This window comes from Taudactylus pleione, unplaced genomic scaffold (genome assembly GCF_031769625.1).
Source record: "Taudactylus pleione unplaced genomic scaffold, aTauple2 ptg000133l, whole genome shotgun sequence".
In the NCBI taxonomy this organism is placed as follows: domain Eukaryota; kingdom Metazoa; phylum Chordata; class Amphibia; order Anura; family Myobatrachidae; genus Taudactylus; species Taudactylus pleione.
In genome coordinates, this window is record NW_028284535.1 from 2,474,454 (window position 1) to 2,497,999 (window position 23,546).

The 23,546-nt window shown below is 48.8% G+C and overlaps 1 protein-coding gene across 3 annotated transcripts in view; it reads left to right on the top strand.

Annotated features, from left to right (window-relative positions):
- Window positions 1–23,546, top strand: part of CAMK1 (calcium/calmodulin dependent protein kinase I) — a 153,371-nt gene that overhangs the window by 87,094 nt on the left and 42,731 nt on the right. For all 3 annotated transcript variants that reach the window (XM_088473269.1, XM_088473270.1, XM_088473271.1), the window contains one exon: window positions 14,861–14,992. In XM_088473269.1, the coding sequence (XP_088329395.1) occupies window positions 14,861–14,992 (132 nt within the window). The remainder of the gene's footprint in view (window positions 1–14,860; window positions 14,993–23,546) is intronic.

Below are 23,546 nucleotides of genomic sequence, written 5' to 3' on the forward strand. Positions count from 1 at the left end.
ATCTAGACATTGTCTAACTAATTACTGTCTATCTCTTATACCACACCCCCTTTTCCGCCAGTAGAAGTGCAGCCATACACCACTTCTTCATAGCTTCTTGTACAATTAAATAGCTCACTGCACAATTTTAGACCTCAGGGAACTGATTTATTAAAATTGAGTTTACATGTAAAAAAGTGCTTAAGCACATTGATTCTAGTTGTTCATTTTTTTTTTTTTCTTACTTTAACAAGTCTAATCATGTTTTTTTGCAAATAGCAGTTTTTGTTTTTTTTCTTATTTTTATCGAATAAGCCCCCAAATCTCACAGTAATGTAGGGTACACAGCACTGTCGTGCGGTGAGGTAAATGGCTGGGGAGGCACTGGCTAGTATCCGAGCCAGATTTGCAGATAGGTATGTGAACCCGAGGGTACATGTGAGCATTATACAAAGATGCAGCAGTATATAGTGCTGGAAGTTGGTGTGTTTTGATAAGGGAAGTGTGGAAAAGGTAGACAGGGGAGGCAGTGCCTCACCTGCCATATACTTTTTACTCCAGAGTTCTGGCTATAAAAATTATTAGAATAATACAAAGAAGATATTTAGGGGTCTATTTACTAAGCAGTGTTAGGAGACAGAGTGAAAAGTGATAAGAAAGTGATAAGGTGCCAGCCAATCAGCTCCCAACTGTCATCTCACAAGCTGTGTTTGAAAAATGACAGTTGTGAGCTGATTGGCTGGCACCTTATCACTTATCACTTTTCACTGTAAAGGTGCGTACACACTAAGCGATCAGGAAAGAAAGTACGATTACGACATCGTAATCGTACCGTAGTTCCTGATCCCCTGTAGTGTCTGCACTGAACGATCAGTCGTTCAGTGCAGGCACTGTCCATCATTCCTGAACATGCCAATCTGTCGTTATCGGCAGATTGTGCTGCATGTTCAGGCGATGGACAATGTTGGAATCGACCAGCGGGAGTGCACAGCGCTGGTCGTTTCTGACATAAAAGTGCATGATTTGTGCACTATGTCGTAATCGTGCAGTCGCTCAGTAATATTGCCCAGTGTGTACGCACCTTAAGTGATAAGGTGCCAGCAAATCAACTCCCAACTGTAATTTTTCAAACACAGCTTGTGAGATGACAGTTGGGAGCTGATTGGCTGGCACCTTATCACTTTCTTATCACTTTTCACTCTGTCTCCTAACACTGCTTAGTAAATAGACCCCTTAGAATGTTTTCTTTTAATATTTTTATAGTCATTGGCGTATACAGAAGTATGACAGGAAAGGCTCTGCCTCACCTCACCGCACAACACTGGTACACAGATTTCCCGGTTATGAAATGACCCTTCATTGTGTGTGACAATTTGGTGCCACATGTATCGGTAAGCCTTAGCAGCCTAATGTGACCATTTCTGTATTTGGCTTCCGTATTCGCTGCGTTCGGTATACTGGACAGATGTAAGGCGTAGACGGCTGCTTCCGTCTTTGTACATGCCGCTTTCACACTTCTGCCATGTGTTTGGCACCTCTGGTGGAATGTGTCTCATCCTTCCGGCATTGTCATGGTTAAGCCGCTCATTAGTGCAGCCTCTGTTAGATTGCGTGACGCATGTGTAACTAGGGCCTTCCAGGGCATCTTTGCTACGCGATGCCTTCAAATGCAATGGAATCACTGTGATGCTTTCCTAAAAATAAATGAGAATTATTCTCTGTTTCCATGGAGGCAGATGGCTTTGTCAGTCTTCCAATCCAGCCGAACTCAGAGGGGAGAGGCTGAGCTAAAGGGAGTAAACAGCAGCTCAGATACAAAGGCAAATGGAACGAGGGGCGTTTTAACCCCTCGGAGTCCAAAATGTGATCATCTCGACCTCGGCAGGCGATGCCGCTGACCCTGTAATGGTTGCAGATGACAGACCATTACATTTTTGCCATTGCCCTAAATGTTGAACATCTCCTTTATCCATCATATGTAGCTGGACTGTTGCAGGACCTGAGCATGTTTGGTACATTGTGTAACAGGCAATTCCAGTCCAGCAAAGGCCTAATGTAACCATTAACTGGTATAAACCAGTTACGTGTTATGGTCCGGAACTTTTTAAAAGTGTACCCATCACCTACAGATAGTTGAGACGGCCATTTTGTGGGTGGAGCCAATATTTGTGAGAACATTGCGTCCATTTTCTCAGAACTACTGGTATCACTTTAGGCCTCATGCCTCAGATATCACTGTTACCTACAGCCATGGCCAAAAGTTTTGAGAATGACACAAGTTTTGGTTTGCACAAAGTTTGCTGCTTCAGTGTTTTTAGACCTTTTTATCAGATGTTACTATGGTATACTGAAGTAACATTACATAAGTGTCAGATGTTACTATGGTATACTGAAGTAACATTACAAGCATTTCATGAGTGTCAAAGGCTTTTATTGACAATTACATTAAGTTTATGCAAAGAGTCAATATTTGCAGTGTTGACCCTTCTTTTACAAGACCTCTGCAATTCGCCCTGGCATGCTGTCACTCAACTTCTGGGCCACATACTGACTGATGGCCGCCCATTCTCGCCTAATCAATGCTTGGCGTTTGTCAGAATTTGTGGGTTTTAACTTTTTGTTTGTCCACCCCCCTCTTGAGGTTTGACCACAAGTTCTCAATGGGATTAAGGTCTGGGGAGTTTCCTGGCCATGGACTCAAAATTTAGATTTTTTTTTGTTCACCGAGCCACTTAGTTATCACCTTTGCCTTATGGCAAGGTGCTCCATCATGCTGGAAAAGGCATTGCTAGTCACCAAACTGTTCTTGGATGGTTGGGAGAAGTTGCTCTTGGAGGATGTTTTGGTACCATTCTTTATTTATGGCTGTGTTCTTAGGCAAAATTGTGAGTGATCCCACTTCCTTGGCTGAGAAGCAACCCCACACATGAATGGTCTCAGGATGCTTTACTGTTCTATGTAGTGTTGAGGGGTAGATCTTTAAGAACTGATATATAGAAAACACACACACCTCCCAACATTTACACAAGCCAAATTGGGACAAAAACTACCCGTCCGTGATCCACCCAACTCTGATCTGATCCGACCTAATCCGCATCTCATCCACCCAGAAACACCAATTTTTTTCAGGGAAACTCCGCCCCTTTTGCGACCCACAGCACTAGGGAAGTGGGCAGGATACAAAAATATGGCCTCCCCTTTTTTACGAGAGGCCGGGTGAGTTGGTAACTTTCAGTTTTTGGTTTTTTTTTTACCTTCGTAACTCAACCAACTATCCCCACAGCCAGAGGCTATGGGGAGGTTAGAGATCAAGACCAAAGCTTATTAGATGCCATTTTGTGCCAGCGTTATCATTCGTTTTTTTTTGTTATCGTTCATATTCAATATCTACGTTTATGTATCTACCCCACAATTTTCACTAAATATTTTGATCATTTAGAGTTTTTAATTTGGAAATTCCAGGTATTTGGGATAGGAAACCAAGGCCCTCATTCAGAGCCACTCGCTAGCGGCAGTACGCTCGTTCCGAGCGATGTTCGCACATCTGCGCATGCGTACGGTTTTTAGTACGCATGCGCGAACCAGTCAGTGCGGCCGAAAAACATTTGTACGCAATATAGCGAGTGCCTGCTATTTTGAGTGACAGAATGAGGCGTATGTGGGTGGTAACAGGGGAAGGTGCTTGAAAACGGGGAGTGGAGATCCGTTCGCAGGCGTGCTTAAAGGTCAAAACGGGCATTTTATGGGTGTGCATAATTAATATAGCAGCGTCAATAACCACGTCACTTGGTTTTTTTTAACTCAGAACTGCTCGCAAAATAGCGGTTGAAAAAACCAACCACAAGAATAACGAGCAGTTCATATCCTGTTTGATGTACTCGATTAATCTAATAAATAGCGGACATGACGTATGGTGCGAGCGGCCAGGGGGGCGTTTTTAAGAAATAAAAGAGCGTATGTTTTGCTCGCTCGTTCAGACTTAGAGGTGTGAACAGACTGCAATGTGCGAACGGATCATTTGCATAGCCACCCCTTGTTTTTGAACGAATGAACGCAAATAGCGAACGGCTCTGAATGAGGGCCCAAGACATCCAGAATGTGGAAATGCAGAATCTCAGCCTTTATGTTGTGGAAAGTGTGCGTCTGTCTTAGGGGTACTCTTGGAAAGGTGCTGTTGTTTTTTCAAAATACTGTAGCCACGGACTGTTCCATGGGGAGGACTGTATCATAGTGATGGTTTAATCTGTTGTGGCTGATTTATATTGAGCTCAGACTCCTGAGAATGGTCTATTTTTTGGTCCTAGGTATGGCTGGCGTTTTACGGCAAAAAAAAAAGCATCCGGTCTTAATTCTGAATAATTATACAAGCCGAGCCTCTTTTTCTTTTGGCATATTGACATATATGGCATAAAATGCATTATCTTTTCTATTATTGTTATTAGTATTATCATCTTCTAATTTACAAGGTGGCACAAAGTATCCGCAGTGCTGTGCATAGTGGGTTGACAGCACGCATTACTAAAATGAATACACAATACAGAGTTGTACTATACGATAACAGCTACGCATTAAGAGTACTACAGAAATCATGCAAACAAACACATTGATGAGAATGGATTAAATTAGCAGAAGGAATCGCGTAGCATGCAGAAACATTTACGTATGAGGCATAACCGGGACAAACTAGGAGGATGGAGAGTAGACGGACATGAGAAACTGGCAGGGGTATTGACCGTGCTCAAGCTGTTGTGGAACTACATATCCCAGCATGCCCTGCCACAGTTTCGCTATGAGTCCATGCTAAGACTCAGTGTCAGGGCATGCTGGGATGTGTAGTTCCACAACAGCTGGAGGGCCGCATATAGAATATTCCTGGGTTAGAGGGCCCTGCCCGCTAGGGCTTACATTCTATCAATTTATCCAGTAATGATAGAGCCGCCAGTTCAAATACCAACCCTGGAAGCCCGACAACAGAAAATCCCGACGCCGGCTGGTAAGTATAGTCAACCCTCTCCCCCCTCCCCTCCTAACCCTAACCCTTCCTTGGGGGTGCCTAACCCTAAAGGTGCCCATCCATTTGCCGATAATGCTGAGCGATTGCACGATTACAACATCGTAATTGTGCAATCGCTCAGTTATCGGCTGCACATCGGCCATTTACATGTCTAAAATGAACAGCGAAGGGCGCGCCCCCTGGTCGTTTCCGGCATTATCATAGCCCAAACATTACAACCGTCGTCAGGTTGCCCATGTTCGGGGATGATTGATGTGCATACACTGAACTTCTGAACGTTCAGCGTATGCACTTCACCCCTAGGGAGACAACGGCGTCGTAATCGTGCCGTCGTTCCCGCATCTACAAGTGGATTGGCACCTTAAGACTCCGGGGGTAAGTCCCGCCCGTGGTGCCTATCCCTAACCCACCTCCCCGCACCCTAAACCTATCCCTCCCCGGGGGGGTGCCTCACCATAAGTCCCTCCGGGGGGTGCCTGAACCTATCCACCCCTCCCCACGGCTAACAGCTCCCGACGCCCGTCTTACCTACGTTCGGTATTTCATCGATGCCCGGCTTACCAAAATTCGGTATGCCGGGCGTCGGGATTTTGGCATGGGGCTAATGATAGGCGTCAGTATTTAGACGCCTATCTTTAGTCCCATGCCGGGCTTTCAGTGTCGGGATTCTGGCGGTCTGCATTCCCTGGAGTACCTGTGGTTCATAAACTTATGTTCTCCATTAGAACAGCAGCTGAATTCTTGGTGGATTTTTTTTTTTTTTGCACTGGCTGTCAGTAAATTGGCAATCGTGAAGCAGCGTGATATTCCTGTACAGCAGAGAGAGGGGCTCTCTCATACAATAATGATGTCCAACCATGCAGCACGCTCCTCCTTAACCTTCTGTACGTGGATCTGGACGCAATTGAATCCGATCAGTCATGGACCTGTGGATCTTCGCTTTTGTTATATAAAGCTCTGTGTTGCGTAATAACAGACTGCTATAAATAAAATGTCTTCATTACAAGTCTTGGCCATATGGATCAGTAGTCATAGCTGCCTGCGCCTATTATAGAGATGTCTGCTGCTCAGTCAGGGAGATGGGGGAGACCCAGGAGTTTGCTGGAGAGCAGGCATCCAGGGAATACGGGGAAAGCTCATCCATACACATTAGGAGGACGGGTACCCCTGCTGGCTCGTTACCAGGGACGATGCCTCCTCCAGGGCCCTCTTGAGCTGGGAAAACCATGAAAGTGTTAGAATTATTTAGTTGTTTATAGTCTCAGGTTTTCTGTTTTTACGTTTTGCTTTCTACACTGACTTGCTAAGCGCAACAGAATCAGCTGGCGCTATATAAATAACATAAATAAGGTGATAAATCCGGTACGTTTTCAGGATTGTTGGATTCGGAGGGGACCCTTTATCATAATCTGCATGGGGGGGGGTTTGAAACCGGCAATGTAACTAATTTTATACAAATTGAATTTCGACCATAAGCTGGAATGGGGCAGGTGCTAATGCGAATATTCTCAGTACAGCGCTGCGTAATTGGTGACGAAACATTAATAAAAATAAAATGGTTAAAAACTAAACCAAAACCTTTTGTGCAAGATGAAGTGCGGGCCAGCATGTATCGTGACGCGAGAATGTCAGCTATGTTTATGCTGTGTCAAAGGACATAGGGGACTACAGGTTGAGTGGAATGGGTATGATTGACCGCCAGACCCATGCCCGGCGGTTGAAATCCCGACAGCGGCATCCCGGCAGAGTAGGAAATCCCGATCGTCCAGAGGTAAGTATTGACTATTTCTACCACCTAACCCTAACCCTCCCTTAGAGGTGCCTAACCCTAACCTTCACCCCCAGTGCCTAACCCTAAGTCCCCCCCCGGGTATCCGCGCTTAGCGTCCCTTCGATCGGGATGTCGGGCTCCCGGCATTTGTCTAATGACAGGCGTCGGCATATCGACGCCTGTCTTTAGACCCTTGCTGTCGGGATTAGGTCCGCCGGCTTCCCGACTGCATAACGGTTGAGTCTCCCATATCCAAAATGCTTGGGAGCAGAAGTATTTTGGATATCTGATTTTTCCATATTTTGTAATATATGCAGGGGCGCCGAGAGGGGGGGTGGGAGCGGGTACTAATTATCCGAGCCCGCCCCCCCTCCCTGTTACATCAGAGCAGACCAGCACACGCTGCTGTGTGCTGGGCTGCACTGAGAGACTGCTCGCTGGCTGCGGCTGCTTAGCACGCCCCCTTCACCCAGGCCCAGCGCAGCTGTCGAAGCGCATGAATCATACTTGCCAATATCCAGGGCCCGCATTCCGGGACGGGGAAGCCAGGCTTCTCCGGCGGGGGGCAGAGCGCAGCATACGGGGGGCGTGGTGAGGGAGATAATGTGACAGTGGGGGCTATTGCGTCATTGTAATCCTACACCCTCTTTACATTGCCAAGATTAACGGCATTGTGAAGAAGGGGGCGGGGCCACAATGACGCGATTCAGCTGCCGGGGGCACGTGGGGTGGGGGGGTGGGGGTCCGCATACGGGAGGACTCAAGGGGGTGGCGGCCGGCCGGGAGACTTACCTACTTTTCCGGGCTGCCGGGAGCGCTACCTGATTTTCGAGAGGCTCCCGGTCAAATCGGGAGAAGTAGGTAAGTATGGCATGAATATTTGCATACCATAATGAGAGATCTTGGGCATGGGACCAAATCTACACACAGAATGCAATTCTGTATCATATACACACAGCATGAAAGTCAGTTTATACAATATTTGTAATTTGTGCATTAAACAAAGTTTGTCTACATTGACACATCAGAAAACAAAGGCGTCACTATCTCAGCCGAGCTTCAAAAATTCTGTATTTTTGGAATATTTGGATATGGGAGACTCAACCTGTATACAGTATGTAGTTCTGTGTAATATATTTGTGCTGTAGAAATTGAGCTTGCTAATAGTGCATATTGTAGAATACAAAGCAGCATGAAATCCTGCGTAAGCTGCGAGCCCATACTAAGGCCACAGGGCTAATACCTTTTATGTGAAGTCACTAAACCTATAATTTAAAGATCTGTTGTAACCAACGTAAGCTGCTGATAGCTGTGTAACGTGGAATGAGTTAACAGGATACGAGCAATTCGTACACGGATATAAAAGGTTGTCGTTGTTGGACACAACCTATTCTGCTAGATGAGGGTCAGTGCCTAGTACAAGGCAATGACATAATAAACCTAAAATATAAATATAAACTGAGAGCTCCTCTGGCCTTTTAGGGGAGTGGCGAATATTGTAACCAATTACCCACCTGGTGTTGTTATATATACTAATAAATTCTTGCATGGTAAATACCATTCTCTAAATGATTTGATGTATATTATCCGGGTAAAAGAATGTATAAACCTTCCAGTGACTAATGCTCTTTAGACCTCTCCTTGGGGACAATTGATTTCAGTGCCAGGACAGACCCCGCGCAGCCGCCAGGACCTAGCCGTGCGCGGTGAATTGGATGTCACCTGGTAACAAGCTGATAGATCATGAACCGTAAGCCTGTACTGAGAAGCATCACAGCAAAACTACACGGAAATCCAGTGTGTGATAAAGGTTCAATGTTCTAGCAATACAAGTACTGCCTCGCCATGCACCGGAATGCCAGTCTTCACTGTGGGCCCTGATTACAGTCCGCCTTAAGCGCAATTTGAGACATTGTTTTTTTTTATCCAGTATCATATAGCATTTTTGGGGGGTTTTCTTTTTGCTTTTTATTGCACTGCGCATGCGTGACTTTTTGGAATCTCTGTGCTTTTTGGGGGTTTTTCAGCCTCAAGACTTGACTGCGCTTATATGGGACTGCAGTGGGGTGTACAGTTGCAATGAAAGTACAGTAAGGGCATCGTGTGGGCGTGTGAACACAAGTTGAGACAAATGCCGGGTACACGCTCAACAATATGTCGTCTGATCCAGGGATCGGATGATAGATTGGGCACATCGGCCAGTGTGTATCCGCTATGGTGACATTGCCCGACGCAGCCTGCATGCATGTCCGATGGCGATATCGTCAGCGGGGGACATACTGCCGAATGCAGCATGGCCCCCGCTGTCGCTCCGGCGCTGCCAGCAACGGTAAATGTATAAGCACTTGCCGGGATCCGCCGGCCGTGATATCGCGCTGGGTACACACCGTTTAGTGTGTAGCCAGCTTAACATGGTCTCCAAAGCAGCCTCCTAAAGGGGTCTGACTTGCGTCAGCTCTGACCCTGGTGAAAGTGTAAAAGCTGGTAGTGATGACTGAGGGCCTGATTCAGACCCGCTCGCGAGCGCTGAGCCCTCGCAAGCGGGTCGATGGTGCCCTAGTGCGCATGCGCACTACGGAAGCTGCTCCGTCGTGCGCATTCGCGAGACCCGGCTAGCGACGGGGAAGCCGTCTCTCCGGGTCTCGCACCAAAGGGGGCGTGCTGTCGATGTTGATTGACAGCACGCCCCCTTTGGTGGGCGTGCCGGGGGCGTGGCTGCCAGACCGCCTGGGTCTGGCCCCACTGACATCACTAGTGATGTCAGTGGGAGTGATTTTGGCTCTGATAGAGCCAAAATCACTCCAGGGCTTGCGGTCACCGAGACCCTACCGCAGGGTCTCGTCGCAAGCCCGATGGTCGCGATGGTCTTGACCATCGCGACCATCTTTTTGGCCGCTCGCGTATGCTGTGGGTGGTCACCCACAGCTATGCGAGCGGCCTGGAGGCCGCTCCAAGTTTAGGTAGGAGGGCTCTGATTCAGAGCGAGCGCTCTGGTCAGAACGTCCGGCTCTGAATCAGGCCCTGTGTGCGATTGATACACCCATTTAGTCATATGTAGTAAAGCCGCAGGAGGAGTGTTTTTAAAAGGTCTGAAATAGTTTGGTACCATCACTAAGGACGCAGTGCCGGTATTTACGCAGTTGAGCGATGTTTTGCCTAGAAGCCTAGAAATCCCACACTGCGCACGCCTGAACCAATGTTCGGGGTTTGCAATTCCTGGTCGTATTAGGGTGGAGACTGGGAGGTGACCGAAAGTGATCGCAGAAACGGGCTGTTTCATGGGTGTGTTAGGGGAGTTTCTCATGCATCTCTGGGAATGCTGCTGCGTTCTAAATCGCAAATCCAATGCCTCGGGCCATGTTTAGTTGGATTAGAGGAGAGTAGACCCTAGACCGATGTTGCGTCGATGTTGGAGTGTTTACAATCCCCATCGCAAATGCACAGACTATTCAGCCTGAAAGTCTGCGTCTCGGTGCACCTGCACTCCTCCGTCGCACAGTTCAGCACAGAAGAAAGGCTGAGATTAGTATTTGTATATTCCCGCAACCGCCACTGGGCGAGCGACTGCATTACCAACCGTCTCTGAATCCGGCCCTAAGACCTCTGATGGTCAAAACATGGACTTTGGGTTTTGTGTGATTTGCACATATTTCGGTAATGGACATGGATGGAGTCTTATGATTGGTGAGTGCTTCGCTGCTTCTATATTATGCTATATTTTTATATCTATAGGATTGTCTGGATGCTGCCGTGGGAGCACTACATATATATACTGCTAATGACTGATTTCTAGGAAACTCCTAGAAATAATAACCTGCATTCGATCCATCAAGTTAAAGCTGAGCAGTAATACAAATAACATTTGTTGAACTTACAAATGCAAGAGATAGGTGTGGCACCATGTGCGTGGCCGGTAAGGGGTGAGGAGTGTCTCGCGTTCACTTGAATAGGACACATAGTCTGTGCACACGGTGACATTGGTGTGAGTGGTGGGAGAAAGCTCTGCTGCTGCTGCATTCCTCCCAACTGTCCCGCATTCAGCAGGACAGTCCCGTTTTTCTGGAACTGTCCCACCCGTGGGCTACTGTGTCCTGCGGTGGGGAGGAGGAGCACATATTGTTGCTCTGTATAGCAAAGCAGCAGGTAAACGGGGAAAATTGATGCCGTGCGCATGCATCTATTCCCAGTGAAGGGGGAGCCAGGGGCCAGCCCAGGACCCCCGTTCGCCCCCACAGTGACGTCAAAGGGGGTGCTGCGAGGCTCCGCCCCTGTTTCCATGGGGCCCCTGACCATGAAGTTCTCCTTTTTTGGGCGTGCGTGCCTACGACGTGTCCGATGTCCCGCAACCTATGATTGAAAAGTTGAGATGTATGCAACTGTCCCACATTCAGCAGGACAGTCCTGTTTTCCTGGGACTGTCCTAGTGTCCCTGCGTCAGGAGGGGGGGGGAGAGGGGAGGTTCTATTCACAGTGTCGGGGGAGTCTGGGGGCAGCCCAGCAATGAATTAGGCTGTGTGTTTGTTATTTAACATTTAGCTGACTTTGGGCTTAGAGCTGGGACACTGGCCGATATTTGTTCTGCTGTGTGGTCCAATTGGGGCAGGGGCTATGTACACACTAGACGACTTGCAAACAATGTGATGTCGTCAACGATTTCCCTTGAACTGCTGGACAAATGATCTAGTGCATACACACACTGGCCCTGATTCAGAGCCGGACGCTCTGACAGAGCGCTCGCTCTGAATCAGGGCGTTTTTTTTTTTTTTTTTTTATGGAGCCTCCTGGCCGCTCGCATTGCTGTGGGTTGCCACACACAGCTAATGCGAGCAGCCAGGATGATGGTTGCGATGGTCAAGACCATCACGACCATCGGGCTTGCGACGAGACCCTTGTGGTAGGGTCTCATTCATCGCAAGCCCCAGAGAGCTTTTGGCTCAAACAGAGCCGAAAGCTCTCCCACTGACATCACTTGTGATGTCAGTGGGGCCGCCCCCAAATGGTAGGCGTTCCCATGGGAACGCCTCCCTCTGGGCAGCAACCCCCCCTGGCCCGCCCACCAAAGGGGGCGAGCTGTCACTCAACATCGACAGCACGCCCCCTTTGGTGCGAGACCCGGAGCGACGGTTTGCCCGTCGCTATCCGGGTCTCGCGCATGCGCACGATGGAGCCGGCTCCGTCGTGCACATGCGCTCTGGGCCACCATCGACCCGGTTGCGAGCGCTTGCGACCGGGTCTGAATCAGGCCCACTGTGCAATCTAACAAACGAACAAACGATATATCTTGCATCATTTGGTGGTCAGAGATGGCAAACGTTCTAAATTGCAAGGACAAATGAAGAATAAGATATTTGCAAAACAAAGTATTGCCATTACTAATTGAAGCCGATTTCATTTCTCGCATTCTTGAAATGTTTTCTGATAATACACCAGCTGCTAAATTGCAGATCTGTCTGTCTATGATTGTTGAACCTAAAGTGTTGAAAACCTTTTAATAGAACCTTTTATCATGTGGTGTTTTATGCCATAGCTGGGTAAAATACAGTATACATTATTTTTAATTCTAATACTTAACCTGTACCTTTAAAACTTATAAATGATTGATAAATACTGGTTGCACATTACACACTGCCATATTACAGTACATCACAGAGCTTGTTTATGTGGGGCTGTATCCTGGCTTCTCTCTACGCTTGGGGTTGCATTTTTGTAATTAAAATAAAATAAAATATGCTTTCTTTGCAAATACGAAAATTCAAGGTTTAAATCCTGGAATAATTTGGCTATCTTTTTGTATGTTTTTTTCCTATGCGACAACGTACTCAAATCACTCATGGGAACGGAGCCTCAGGGTCCCTTAGAGGCATCGGTGACCAAATCACCCCCCTTCTGGCTTCCTCGGATCATTAAGCCACTTTACAATATGTCATAGGGTCCCTTTAGCTTGAAAGGTTTTTCATTCAATCATGCTGAGATTGTCCTAAAGTCCCTGTCTTCTAGCCTGTGTCTGGCGTAATTCATCATTGATTCAAATAGCATATAATTAGGGCAGCTGATATCCAGCGGGTTATAAATGTGCTATCTGGAGAGGCTGCGCTGTTCAGAATTACAAAGCATATTCATGTAGACGAGACCCGCGTTCTATTCTACTCTTTGTTCCATGCTCGCCACCGCTGTTCCCCGTTGTAGAATTTGCGCGTCGACCATTGGTTTCAGGCTCTGTTTAATTAATGCATTATAGACACAAAAATAGCTTGTTTTATTTTAGCACAACTATTCAAGTGTGTTATTTTTTTTGTTCGTTTTATGTGAGGGTTTATATATTTTTTGTGTAGGATGCTGTCGGTGTATACGTCCCAATGCTTATGGTCCCCTCTCTAATAAGAAGATAAGTAGTTGGTAAAGACCATTTAAAATCGGAACATTTAAAGAATATACAGTATAAGCTGGCTCATTGACCGTGTTGTCCCTAGGCTTGTGCCAAGTTTGCCTGCAGGGCTCCTTCACGTCCCAGTTTTCTCAGGATAGTCCCTTTTTTTTTTTTTTTCTAGCCAAAATCATTAACTCCCGATACTAATTTTACCATAATTAAACTTTGATGAACCCAAAGTAACAAGGCAAGTTGTACAAGTTCCTATATTGTGGACCCCTGTTTACTCACTCCCCGTGGCCTGCTCCTCCTTGAAGGCTTCTGGCTCTGACAGCTCTCTGTTCTGCAAGCACAGCACAGAGTGGCTCCCGAGTTCCCTCATCGGCATCACGGACGTCACTGACTGTTAAGGTGCCTACACATGGTGTGATTTATTTATTTTTTTAAACTATTTTGCTGCTTTCGACCGACAAAATAGTTTAAAAAGTGCCGTGCGTAGGCACGGTAACTATTTCGATGCGTGCTCCCACTGGTCGCTGTCGGTGATCTCTTCAACATGCAGAAAGATCACGACCTGTCTCTCACATCGTGTCACACATCGTCCCATGTGTACTGTATGCACGATGAACGATGTCATAGATGACAGAGATGCGGCAAGCACCTGTGATAAAAGACAGATTCAGGGTCGTCGTGGTACCCCCCCTTCCCCCTCCCCTCCCCCCACCCCACCAAAGCTCAACCAACCCCAGGCGCTTTGGAACTACAGGTACCAGCAGGCCCGTAATGCCCCGCAAGCTGGTGCTTGTGGCTCTCCAAGTACCAGCATGCGGGGGAGGATTGCTGGGACCTGTAGTTCTACTGCAAAAGATGATATTTTTAACTCTTTCAATTACATTACAATATCAACCTGGCACCCACCGCTCTATGGGTACCGGGGATAGCCCCGGGCTAGCAGCCTAGGCCTGGTGTGCCCTGGATCCTAAACTCCCCAGGGATTCCCGGCCTGGGCTGACTAGCGGCATACTTTGGCCGGGAGACCTGGTGAAAGGGTTCACCTGGCTGTGGCATTTTGTTATATGAAAAAATTTAGCATTTCTCAGAAAAATTTTCTCGCCTAAGTTGATTCAAGGTATATCGTAGCTCCCATACTCCGCATAAGTGAGCATATAATTTATTTTATTCATGTCTGAAATTCACAGATTTCTTCCTGTCTCTGAAACTAGTTATAAGAATCAAAAATTAGACCTTAAAAAATGTGCCGGCACCGTGTCCCCCTGATTTACGCCACAATAAAAAGCTCTGACTGGGCCCTTAGTGCCTCCAGCTCAGTTTAGGCTGCTAGGGCTTTTATTATTATTATTTATTTATATAACTCCACACGTGTTCTGCAGTGCTGGTTTGTCACAACCTCGTATATAAAACGTACACACAGTGATGGCAGCCATTTTGTGGGCTGACTAGGAACTAGCTACTGAAGACGGCCCTTCTATCAAAGATAACACCATTTGTATTTTTTCTTCTGTAGAAACAATTTGTTGCACGTTGTGAGTCAAATTACTATGTAGTAGTCGCCACAAATACACAGCAGATTACAGCTAGATTATTGCATTGGTGTAATTATTTTAGTTTGTTTTGTTGGTGGTGGTATTGGGCATTCATTAGATTAGATATGTCTTTTGATCCTCTTTAATTGATCTATCTGTTTTCCTTCTTTTTGTCTCGACCACAGGGGGGCATTTTCTGAGGTGGTCCTAGCAGAGGAAAAGAAGACCCAGAAGTTGGTTGCAATAAAATGCATCCCAAAAAAAGCTCTAGAGGGGAAGGAAACGAGCATCGAAAATGAAATTGCTGTATTGAGGAAGTAAGTGCGAGCTCCGATTCTGTGTATCTGAACGTTATTTACCATTTCGCTGTGAGGCAAACCCTTTCCCGTCAGAACATACGGACTTCACCATGGGTGAGCTGCCTATTGCATCGTAAGAAGGCGAGAGTCTAAAGGCGGGTACCCACTTATAGATATACAAACGAGAGCACGATTACGACATTGCTGTCGTGCTCTCGTTTGTATAGCTAGTGATGTGCCTAGACTGAACGTTCACCCGTTCTGTCCAGGCACATCCCTCATCCCCGCACATACTGAACCTGACGAGATCGTCAGGTTGACCAGCATGTACGGGCGATGTCGGATGTCGGAAGCGACCAGCGGGCACGCGCATCGCTGGTCACTTCCGACCAAAACATGCCCGATGCATGCGACATTTGCAAGCGATTGCACCATAACGATGTCGTTATCGTGCAATTGCTTGGTTAAATCTCTAAGTGGATACCCCCCTTTAGGGCTCCATTTACTAACGGGTTTCTGGTGTGTGAAATTGTTTGTAATGGAAAACAAGTGTGGATGTTATTTATTATTGCATGGATAGTGTTTTTTGTTCACAGAAGCGCTATTTTTTTTTTTTTTCGTTTCACCATGCAATCCAGTAGGCTACGCTTATTTAAAGAACGAACGTTATTGCTAACTTACCGTTCGTTTACTTAATTTTAACTCTCCAACCGCAGGCTTCTGTTAAGCATCGCTTTACAAGCGCTGTTGTCAGCCCCGTCCAGAATCAACCCCCCCGGTGTACAACACCCGGCGCTCTCCCTCCCCCACCCCCATAGAAAAAGGGGTGACATGTAGAAACTAATTAATAAATTATTCTCGTGCGGAGATTTACTATGAATGCTGAGACTCTGACGTGGACCTATAATTCCTAATGGTGCGTACACACTAGACGATATGCTCCCTGATATTCTCGATATCGTCTAGTGTGTCCCCGGCAGGGTGTGCTCAATGTCGTTCATGACATTGAGCACACCCACTGAACGATATCAATAACGATATCGTTCAGCGCCGGGCTCTCTCCCACATTCCATAACATGCAGCAACCTGACGACATCGTCAGGTTGGCCTGCATGTTAATCCAATGAACGATGATGACGAACGACCCGCGGGAACGCGCGTCGTCGTTATCGTTCATCGTTCTTGTGTTAAAAATGGATGATAAAGTGGACGACTGAACGATAACGTTATCGTTCAGTCGTCCACTTTAATCGCCCAGTGTGTACACACCTTAAGAGTGGAATCTATCAAACCTTCTAAAGAAGCAACCAATCAGCTTCTACAGTAGCTATTGTTTATCAAGTACATTCTCTAAAATGTTAGGTAGAAGGTGATTGGTTGCTATGGGCTATTTGTCCACTCTTATGCTGGGTACACACTGGCAGATACATTGGCCGGTCAATTGATCGGCCAATATATCTGCTTCACGTCGGCCAGTGTGTACCTGCGATATGTCGGTGAACGTCGTCGTTCTGCACAGCCGATGGACAGATAGGTCTGCAGACATATCTGTCCATCGGCAGGTGTGTAAGTACACACATAGCGGCAGCCGTGAGGAGGGGGATGAAACATGCGCCAGACGCGCCCACCGGGCCCCGTCCCCCGCCTGCCAGGACCTGAGGGCACAAGCAGATGATGGCCGGTCAGTGTGTATGAATGACCATCCTCTGCAGATAGATATATCTGCAGATCACTCGATCTGCAGATATATCTATCTGTCAGGTGTGAACCCACCTTTTAGGTTTGATACACCTTCCCCTAAATCTGTGTGTGATTATGCTTGCTTCTGTGATCATTGTAACAATGGGTCCTATTATTGGTGCCTAATGTCACATGATCTACCTAAGCACTATAACCACCATCTTAAGTGAAGGAAAAGGAGTAACCCTGCTCCCTACTATGCACAGTGTATAGAAATATATAGAGAAATAAGATATTGAAGTAAAATTTTCTCCTATACTGGTTTCCTTGGAGATGCTGAGTGTCCTGCATTTGGCTGGTTGTAACGGGTCACTTCAGGTATTGCAGGCTTGTTTCTGCATCGTTGGCCTTTGGCTGAACAAGTTATTAATGGGACACATAAAAATGGCACGCTGCATTGCTGACGTGGATCAAATGAATTTTTTGCAGCCCAGGACTTAGACATGATACATACAGGAATATCTTTACGTGTATCTGGCAGAGTATTGTTGTAAAGCTAGATAAGACCTCTGATATAAGCTACAGTAATGGAGACCTAATTAATCCTATCATTATATTATTATACTACTATAAGCTATGTTTCCAGTCTTGCACAGTCGGTATTGGGTGGTTTTCAATCTGCTGGCGCAACTTATTTTAGGATTGGGTATTGAGAAAATTTGTAGGCTGCGGCAAATTTTAGTTGACCCTTATGGCTCTGGGGGTGAGGGTCACTGTCACAATTGGAGTATTTGCTCAGCTGTCCCTGTTACGTCTCATTTATATAAATTTCAGGATTTTTTTATCTCTGCGCTAAACAATTAAAAAATAGGGCAAAAAAAAAATCAGCCTTATCGCTTCAGAAATAAACTTTTTTTTTGATAAATAGGCCTCAGCCTGCTAAAGGCCTAATAATGATTGACATCCCTGAGGCATGAGGCACGGTCATGCCTCAGTGATTTTACCATTTCCTTGTGATTTTATAGGTTGTATTGTTTCAGGCCATAAAATGGCTCCTTACCTGCAGCAGTTATGGAATGTATTTACTGTACAAAGGGTTAGCAATAGAGCATATTTAATGTTTTAAAGGGGACATATTCTGATTGGGTTGATTAGGTGTGTGTCTCTCTCTAGTTAAAGAATCCTCTTTCTACTTCAGGGTCCATAGGGTATCCACAGGATACCTTGGGGTATAGGTGTGACGTCAGTCATCGGGCACCATAGAGTTAAGCTTTACAGCCTCCCAGGATGCACTAGGTCCCCCTCCTATACCCCGCCACCGAGCCAAGGCACCTCAGTTTAGTTTGGTGCCCGGGCGGAGTCGGGTGCACCTGTCGGAGTGGGGGCTAGAATAGCCCCTGAAGCTTTCTTCAATGCAGCTGTGGCTGCACATCTGGATGTACAGCATGGACAGTCAGTCCTGACGTCCATGCTGTCTTCCCTACACCCCCGCCGGTACCAGAACGCCGGTACCGATCCGGGGATGCTGGTGAGCATCTGGGGTCACAGCTAGCGGTACCCCAGATGTTCCGGACCATGGCCGGATTCAAGGTGGACAAAGGTAAGCAGCGGGGTCCCGCGGTGGGTCCCCGCTGGTCACATGGTCCTAAGTCCCCAGGCAGGGGGCTCCCTGGGGACTGGCTGCAGCGTGGAGCCAGGTGACCAACCTGCGCTTCCACTACCCCCTGGGACAGCGGACCGCAGCAGAGCGGTAGCGCTGCGGCGTCCCAGGGGTTAAATGCAGGCCAGGGGAGCGCGCCTTCCCTGTCTCACAGCCGGCGCCTCCCCCGCTGCACACAGCCCTCTCTGCACGCTGCCGACTGGTCCTGTGGCAGCGCTCCTCCCCCAGGCCAGCCTCCTCTCTGCTCCTCGGCGGCCATCTTCTCTGAAACGCATGGTGAACGCTGCTGGAAGCCTGGACGGAAGCATCGTGGTCTGGGTCCCCCTGCATACCTCTCCTCCGATTTGGGTCAGGTCTGTGAAAGCTGTGCTGTGTCCTACCAGGCCCTGTGTCTGTGTAGTTGAGTGATCAGCGCTGTTAGTGCAGGAATTGATATTTCTTTTCATTGTATGTGACTGTGCTAGCGCTGCTGCCTGTAACTTTTCTTCTAACTGTCAGCTTTATTACTGTCCCTGTTCTTTCTGCTAAGCCCTTGCGGTGCGGTGCTGCAGGGTGGTCTCTCGCCTATTTAATATATAATTGGTGAGAGGGGTCACATACGTGGTGCCATCATGTCTGAAAGTGATTTTCCCCTCCGGCTACAGTGTACTACGTGTAAAGTACCGTTAGCGGAGGGGGAGGGTAGTGCGGAGGGCCTCTGCCGGCAGTGTTTGTCCATGGCGCGGCCTCTTACGGTTACAGCACTGGTACAGGAGCCGCCCTGGGCTTGTTTCGCTCAGGCGCTTACAGCCTTAGTGGGCCAGTTAGCTCCGCAGCCCGCGTTTACACCGATGGGTTTGTCCCAGCAGTCTGTGGTGTCGTCACCCATGCAGGGTTTCCCACGACAATTGGTGGTACCCCACAGTCTCCCTATTTCCCCGCTCCCGGTTTCTCAGGAGCCAGCGTGGGTTAACTCCCTGACGAGTTCTGTACAGCACTTGTCGGATGTGTTACAAGGGGAGTCTGTGATGCGGCCACATAAACGGCCGGTGGCGTCTCTGTCGGCTCCTTATGAGGATGACGAGGGGACGTCGGATGATGGGGAGATTCTGGATCCTTATGATCAGGAACCTCTCCATACTAAGGACGCTGATGCTAAGTCCAAAGTATATATTCCTTGACTTATTCGGGCGGTCCGCACAGCCTTGGTGATTGAGGACGAAGTTCCCCCAGCGGCTAAATCTAAGTATACCTTTTTCAAGGATGTGAAGGGCGATGCCACAGTCTTTCCTCTTTCGGGTCAGTTAGTGGACCATTTAGAGGAGGCGTGGAAACAGCCTGGCAAAAGATACCAGCCGCAGAGGCGCCTGGCGGTGGCTTATCCGTTCGCGGATAATTATTTTGCAAAGTGGGAGTCCCCTCCACAGGTGGATTCTCACGTGACCCGTCTTGTCCGTAGTGCCACATTGCCGATGCCATCCATGTCCTCCCTTAAGGATGCTACGGACCGCAAGGTGGAGATCTGCCTGAAGTCCGCTTATTCCCTTGCGGGGGGGGGCAGCACGGCTGGCTATGGCCATTTGCTGGGTTGCCAGAGCGATGGAGCGCTGGGCGGATTCATTAGAGGCATCTTTTGATTCCGACTGTCCGGCCGAACAGGCGGAGTTGATTGGTAATCTCCGTGATTCGGCCACTTATATCAACGAGGCGGCCTTAGACATTAGTACTCTGGTGTCTAGAATTTCTTCAGCAGCGGTGGGTGCTCATCGCACCTTGTGGCTGCGATCCTGGAAGGCGGACGCAGATTCCAAAAAGGGTCTGGAGGCGTTGCCATTTACCGGAGAAGTTCTCTTCGGTCCGGATCTGGATAAGATTGTGGCCACGCTGGCGGCAGCCAAATCGGCTTGTCTCCCATCGGCCGCTACTCCTTCTGGTTCTGGACCATCGTCCTTTCGGTCATCTAGGGCCCAGGGCAGGCCCAAACCACAGTCGTTTCCTCGACAGGCTGGCCCTAAGAAATCGGCCAAGCCCCGGAAGCAGGCATTGGAGTACCAGACGTCCGGCCCCCAAGCCAGATGACAAGCCTGCGGCCTGACGGTCCGGGCCTCCCCTTGGGGGATCCCAAAGTGGGAGGCCGCCTGCTGCAGTTCGCCCAGTGTTGGTCGGTCACTACGACAGACACTTGGGTTCTCGAGGTGGTCTCCCACAGTTACGCCCTCTCCTTCCGGCACAGACCCCCGGCTCGATTCTTCACCACGGGTCTACCATCAGACCGGAACAAGGCTACGGAGCTGCGGAAGGTATTGCACACTATGCTCCAGGCTGGAGTTATAGTGCCTGTTCCATTCTCCCAGAGGGGCCAGGGTTTCTATTCAAATCTTTTTTTGGTACAGAAACCCAATGGGTCATATCGTCCGATTCTCAACCTCAAAGCTCTCAACAGGTCTTTGCGGGTTCCGAAGTTTCGGATGGAGACCCTACGGTCCATCATTCTGGCACTGGAACCTGGGGACTACATGGTGTCATTGGACATACAGGACTCTTACCTGCATGTCCCTATTCTTTCGCGCCATCAACAGTTCCTCAGGTTTGCAATCCGCAGCGACCACTTCCCGTTTCGGGCGTTACCTTTTGGCCTGGCGACAGCACCACGTGTTTTCACCAAGGTGATGGCGGTCATGGCGGCTTCTCTGCAGCTGCAGGGAGTCCGCATGTTGCCGTACTTGGACGACCTTTTATTAGTGGCAGGATCTCCAGAGCTCCTTCTACGCCACTTGGACCTGACCATTGCGCTACTGCAACGGCACGGCTGGATAATCAACTGGCAGAAGTCCACTCTAATCCCGTCTCGGAGGATTCTGCACCTCAGAGCCTTATTGGACTCGGAACAGCAGAGGATCTTCGTGACGGAGGAAAAGATCTCTGCTTTACAGTCGAGGGTGCGCAGTTGTCTGCTCAGCCGCCGGGTGTCTCTAAACTCGGCGATGAGGTTACTGGGCTCCATGGTGTCGGTGTTCGACATGGTGGAATATGCCCAGTTTCACTCCAGACCTCTGCAGCACCTGATTCTGTCCAAGTGGAACGGGCTGCCTCAGTCTCTGAAGTCCCAGACGATTGTGCTCACCCCGGAGGTTCGCCTGTCTCTTGCCTGGTGGTTACAGACGACCCATCTCAGCGGGGGACGTCCGTTCTGGGTTCCAAATTGGATCCTGTTGACAACGGACGCCAGTCTTCGGGGCTGGGGAGCAGTTTCGGGTCCACACTTGTTCCAGGGCAGGTGGACGCCGACAGAAGCGGAGCTTCCAATCAATATCTTGGAACTCCGTGCGGTCTTCAATGCTCTCCAGCAGGCACATCGGGTTCTCCAGGGTCGTCCGGTACAGGTCCAGTCAGACAATGCTACCACCGTGGCCTACATAAACAGGCAAGGAGGAACCCGAAGTCGGGCGGCTCTCGTGGAGGTCTCTCGGATCCTGGTATGGGCGGAGCGCAATCTTACGGCCATATCAGCGGTCTTCATCCCGGGAGTGCTAAATTGGGAGGCGGACTTTCTAAGTTGCCAGGACGTTCATCCGGGGAAATGGTCCCTGCACCCGGACGTTTTTCAACTGCTGGTGGACAGATGGGGTCTTCCAGAGATCGACCTCATGGCGCCCCGGCACAACAACAAGTTGCCGCTGTACGGGTCTCGCACAAGAGACGAAGGGGCGTCTCTGGTGGATGCTCTGTCCGTCCGGTGGACGTTCTGGTTCGCATACCTGTTCCCTCCGGTCTCCCTTCTTCCGGAAATTCAAACAGGAAGGAGGGACGCTCCTGTTGATAGCTCCCGCGTGGCCCAGACGGCACTGGTTCTCAGACCTTCAGGGTCTGTCCGTGGACAGTCCTCTGCGGTTGCCGCTACGACCGGACCTTCTGTCTCAGGGCCCTTGTCTTCACCCGGACCTGACTCGGCTGTCTTTGACGGCGTGGCTGTTGAGACGGCCATGCTGAGGTCCCGGGGGTTTTCCAGCTCTGTGGTGCGTACCATGTTGCGAGCTCGGAAACCGTCTTCCGCGAGGATATACCATCGCGTGTGGCATACGTTCTTCCAGTGGTGTCGACCGAGAGGTTATGCACCGCGGGAGTTTCGTCTGTCTCGGATTCTCGCCTTCCTGCAAGCGGGACTAGATCATGGGCTTCGCCTTGCTTCTTTGAAGGTACAGGTTTCGGCCCTGTCTGTCTGGTTTCACCGTAGGATTGCTACAATCCCGGATGTGCGCACCTTTATGCAAGGTGTTTTCCGCATTCAGCCGCCCTTTGTTCCACCTGTGGCGCCTTGGGATTTGGCTATGGTCCTGAGGGCTCTCCAAGGACCGCCGTTTGAACCACTGGGCTCAGTGGATCTTAAATGGCTAACAGCTAAGACTGTTTTCCTTCTGGCTATTGCTTCGGCCAGACGTGTTTCTGAGTTAGGGGCTCTTTCTTGTAGACCCCCTTTCTTTGTTTTTCATGGGAACAGGGCAGTGCTCCGCACTCGGCCCGAGTTTCTTCCCAAAGTTGTTTCCCAGTTTCATGTTAACGAGGAAATCGTTGTTCCGGCCTTTAACTCACCGGGTCTTTCCGTGGGTGAGGCCTCTTTGGATGTTGTGCGGGCCTTAAGGACTTATGTTGCCCGCACTTCTTTTTCGTTTAGGAAGTCGGACGCTTTGTTTGTCCTCTATGGCTTCCGTAAAAAGGGTTGGCCTGCCTCAAAGCAAACTTTGGCAGCCTGGATCCGTATGGCTATTTCTGAAGCTTATCTTCATGAAGGCCTACCGGTTCCTCCTTCTCTGAAGGCTCATTCCACTAGGTCTGTGGGTCCTTCGTGGGCAGCTCGACGTGGTGCCTCTGCAGTTCAGATCTGCAAGGCTGCTACGTGGTCCTCTGTCCATACCTTCGTGAGGTATTACAGGTTTGACACCTTCGCCTCTCAGGATGCTTCCTTCGGGCAGTGGATTCTCCTTTCTGCACAGGAGCGTCCCCACCCTTAAAGGATACTGCTTTGGGACATCCCCAAGGTATCCTGTGGATATTCTATGGACCCTGAAGTAGAAAATATGAGATATGGTAAGAACTTACCCTTGTTATCTCTATTTCTACGAAGTCCATAGGGTTCCACAGGACTCCCGCCCTGTCGCACCTGTGCTGCAGATGGGCTTTGCTCTGGTCACCGGTTTTTCCGTCTCCCTCTGGTGAGAATGTGATTCTTGTGTGTGTCCAGATCTTTTTTCTCTC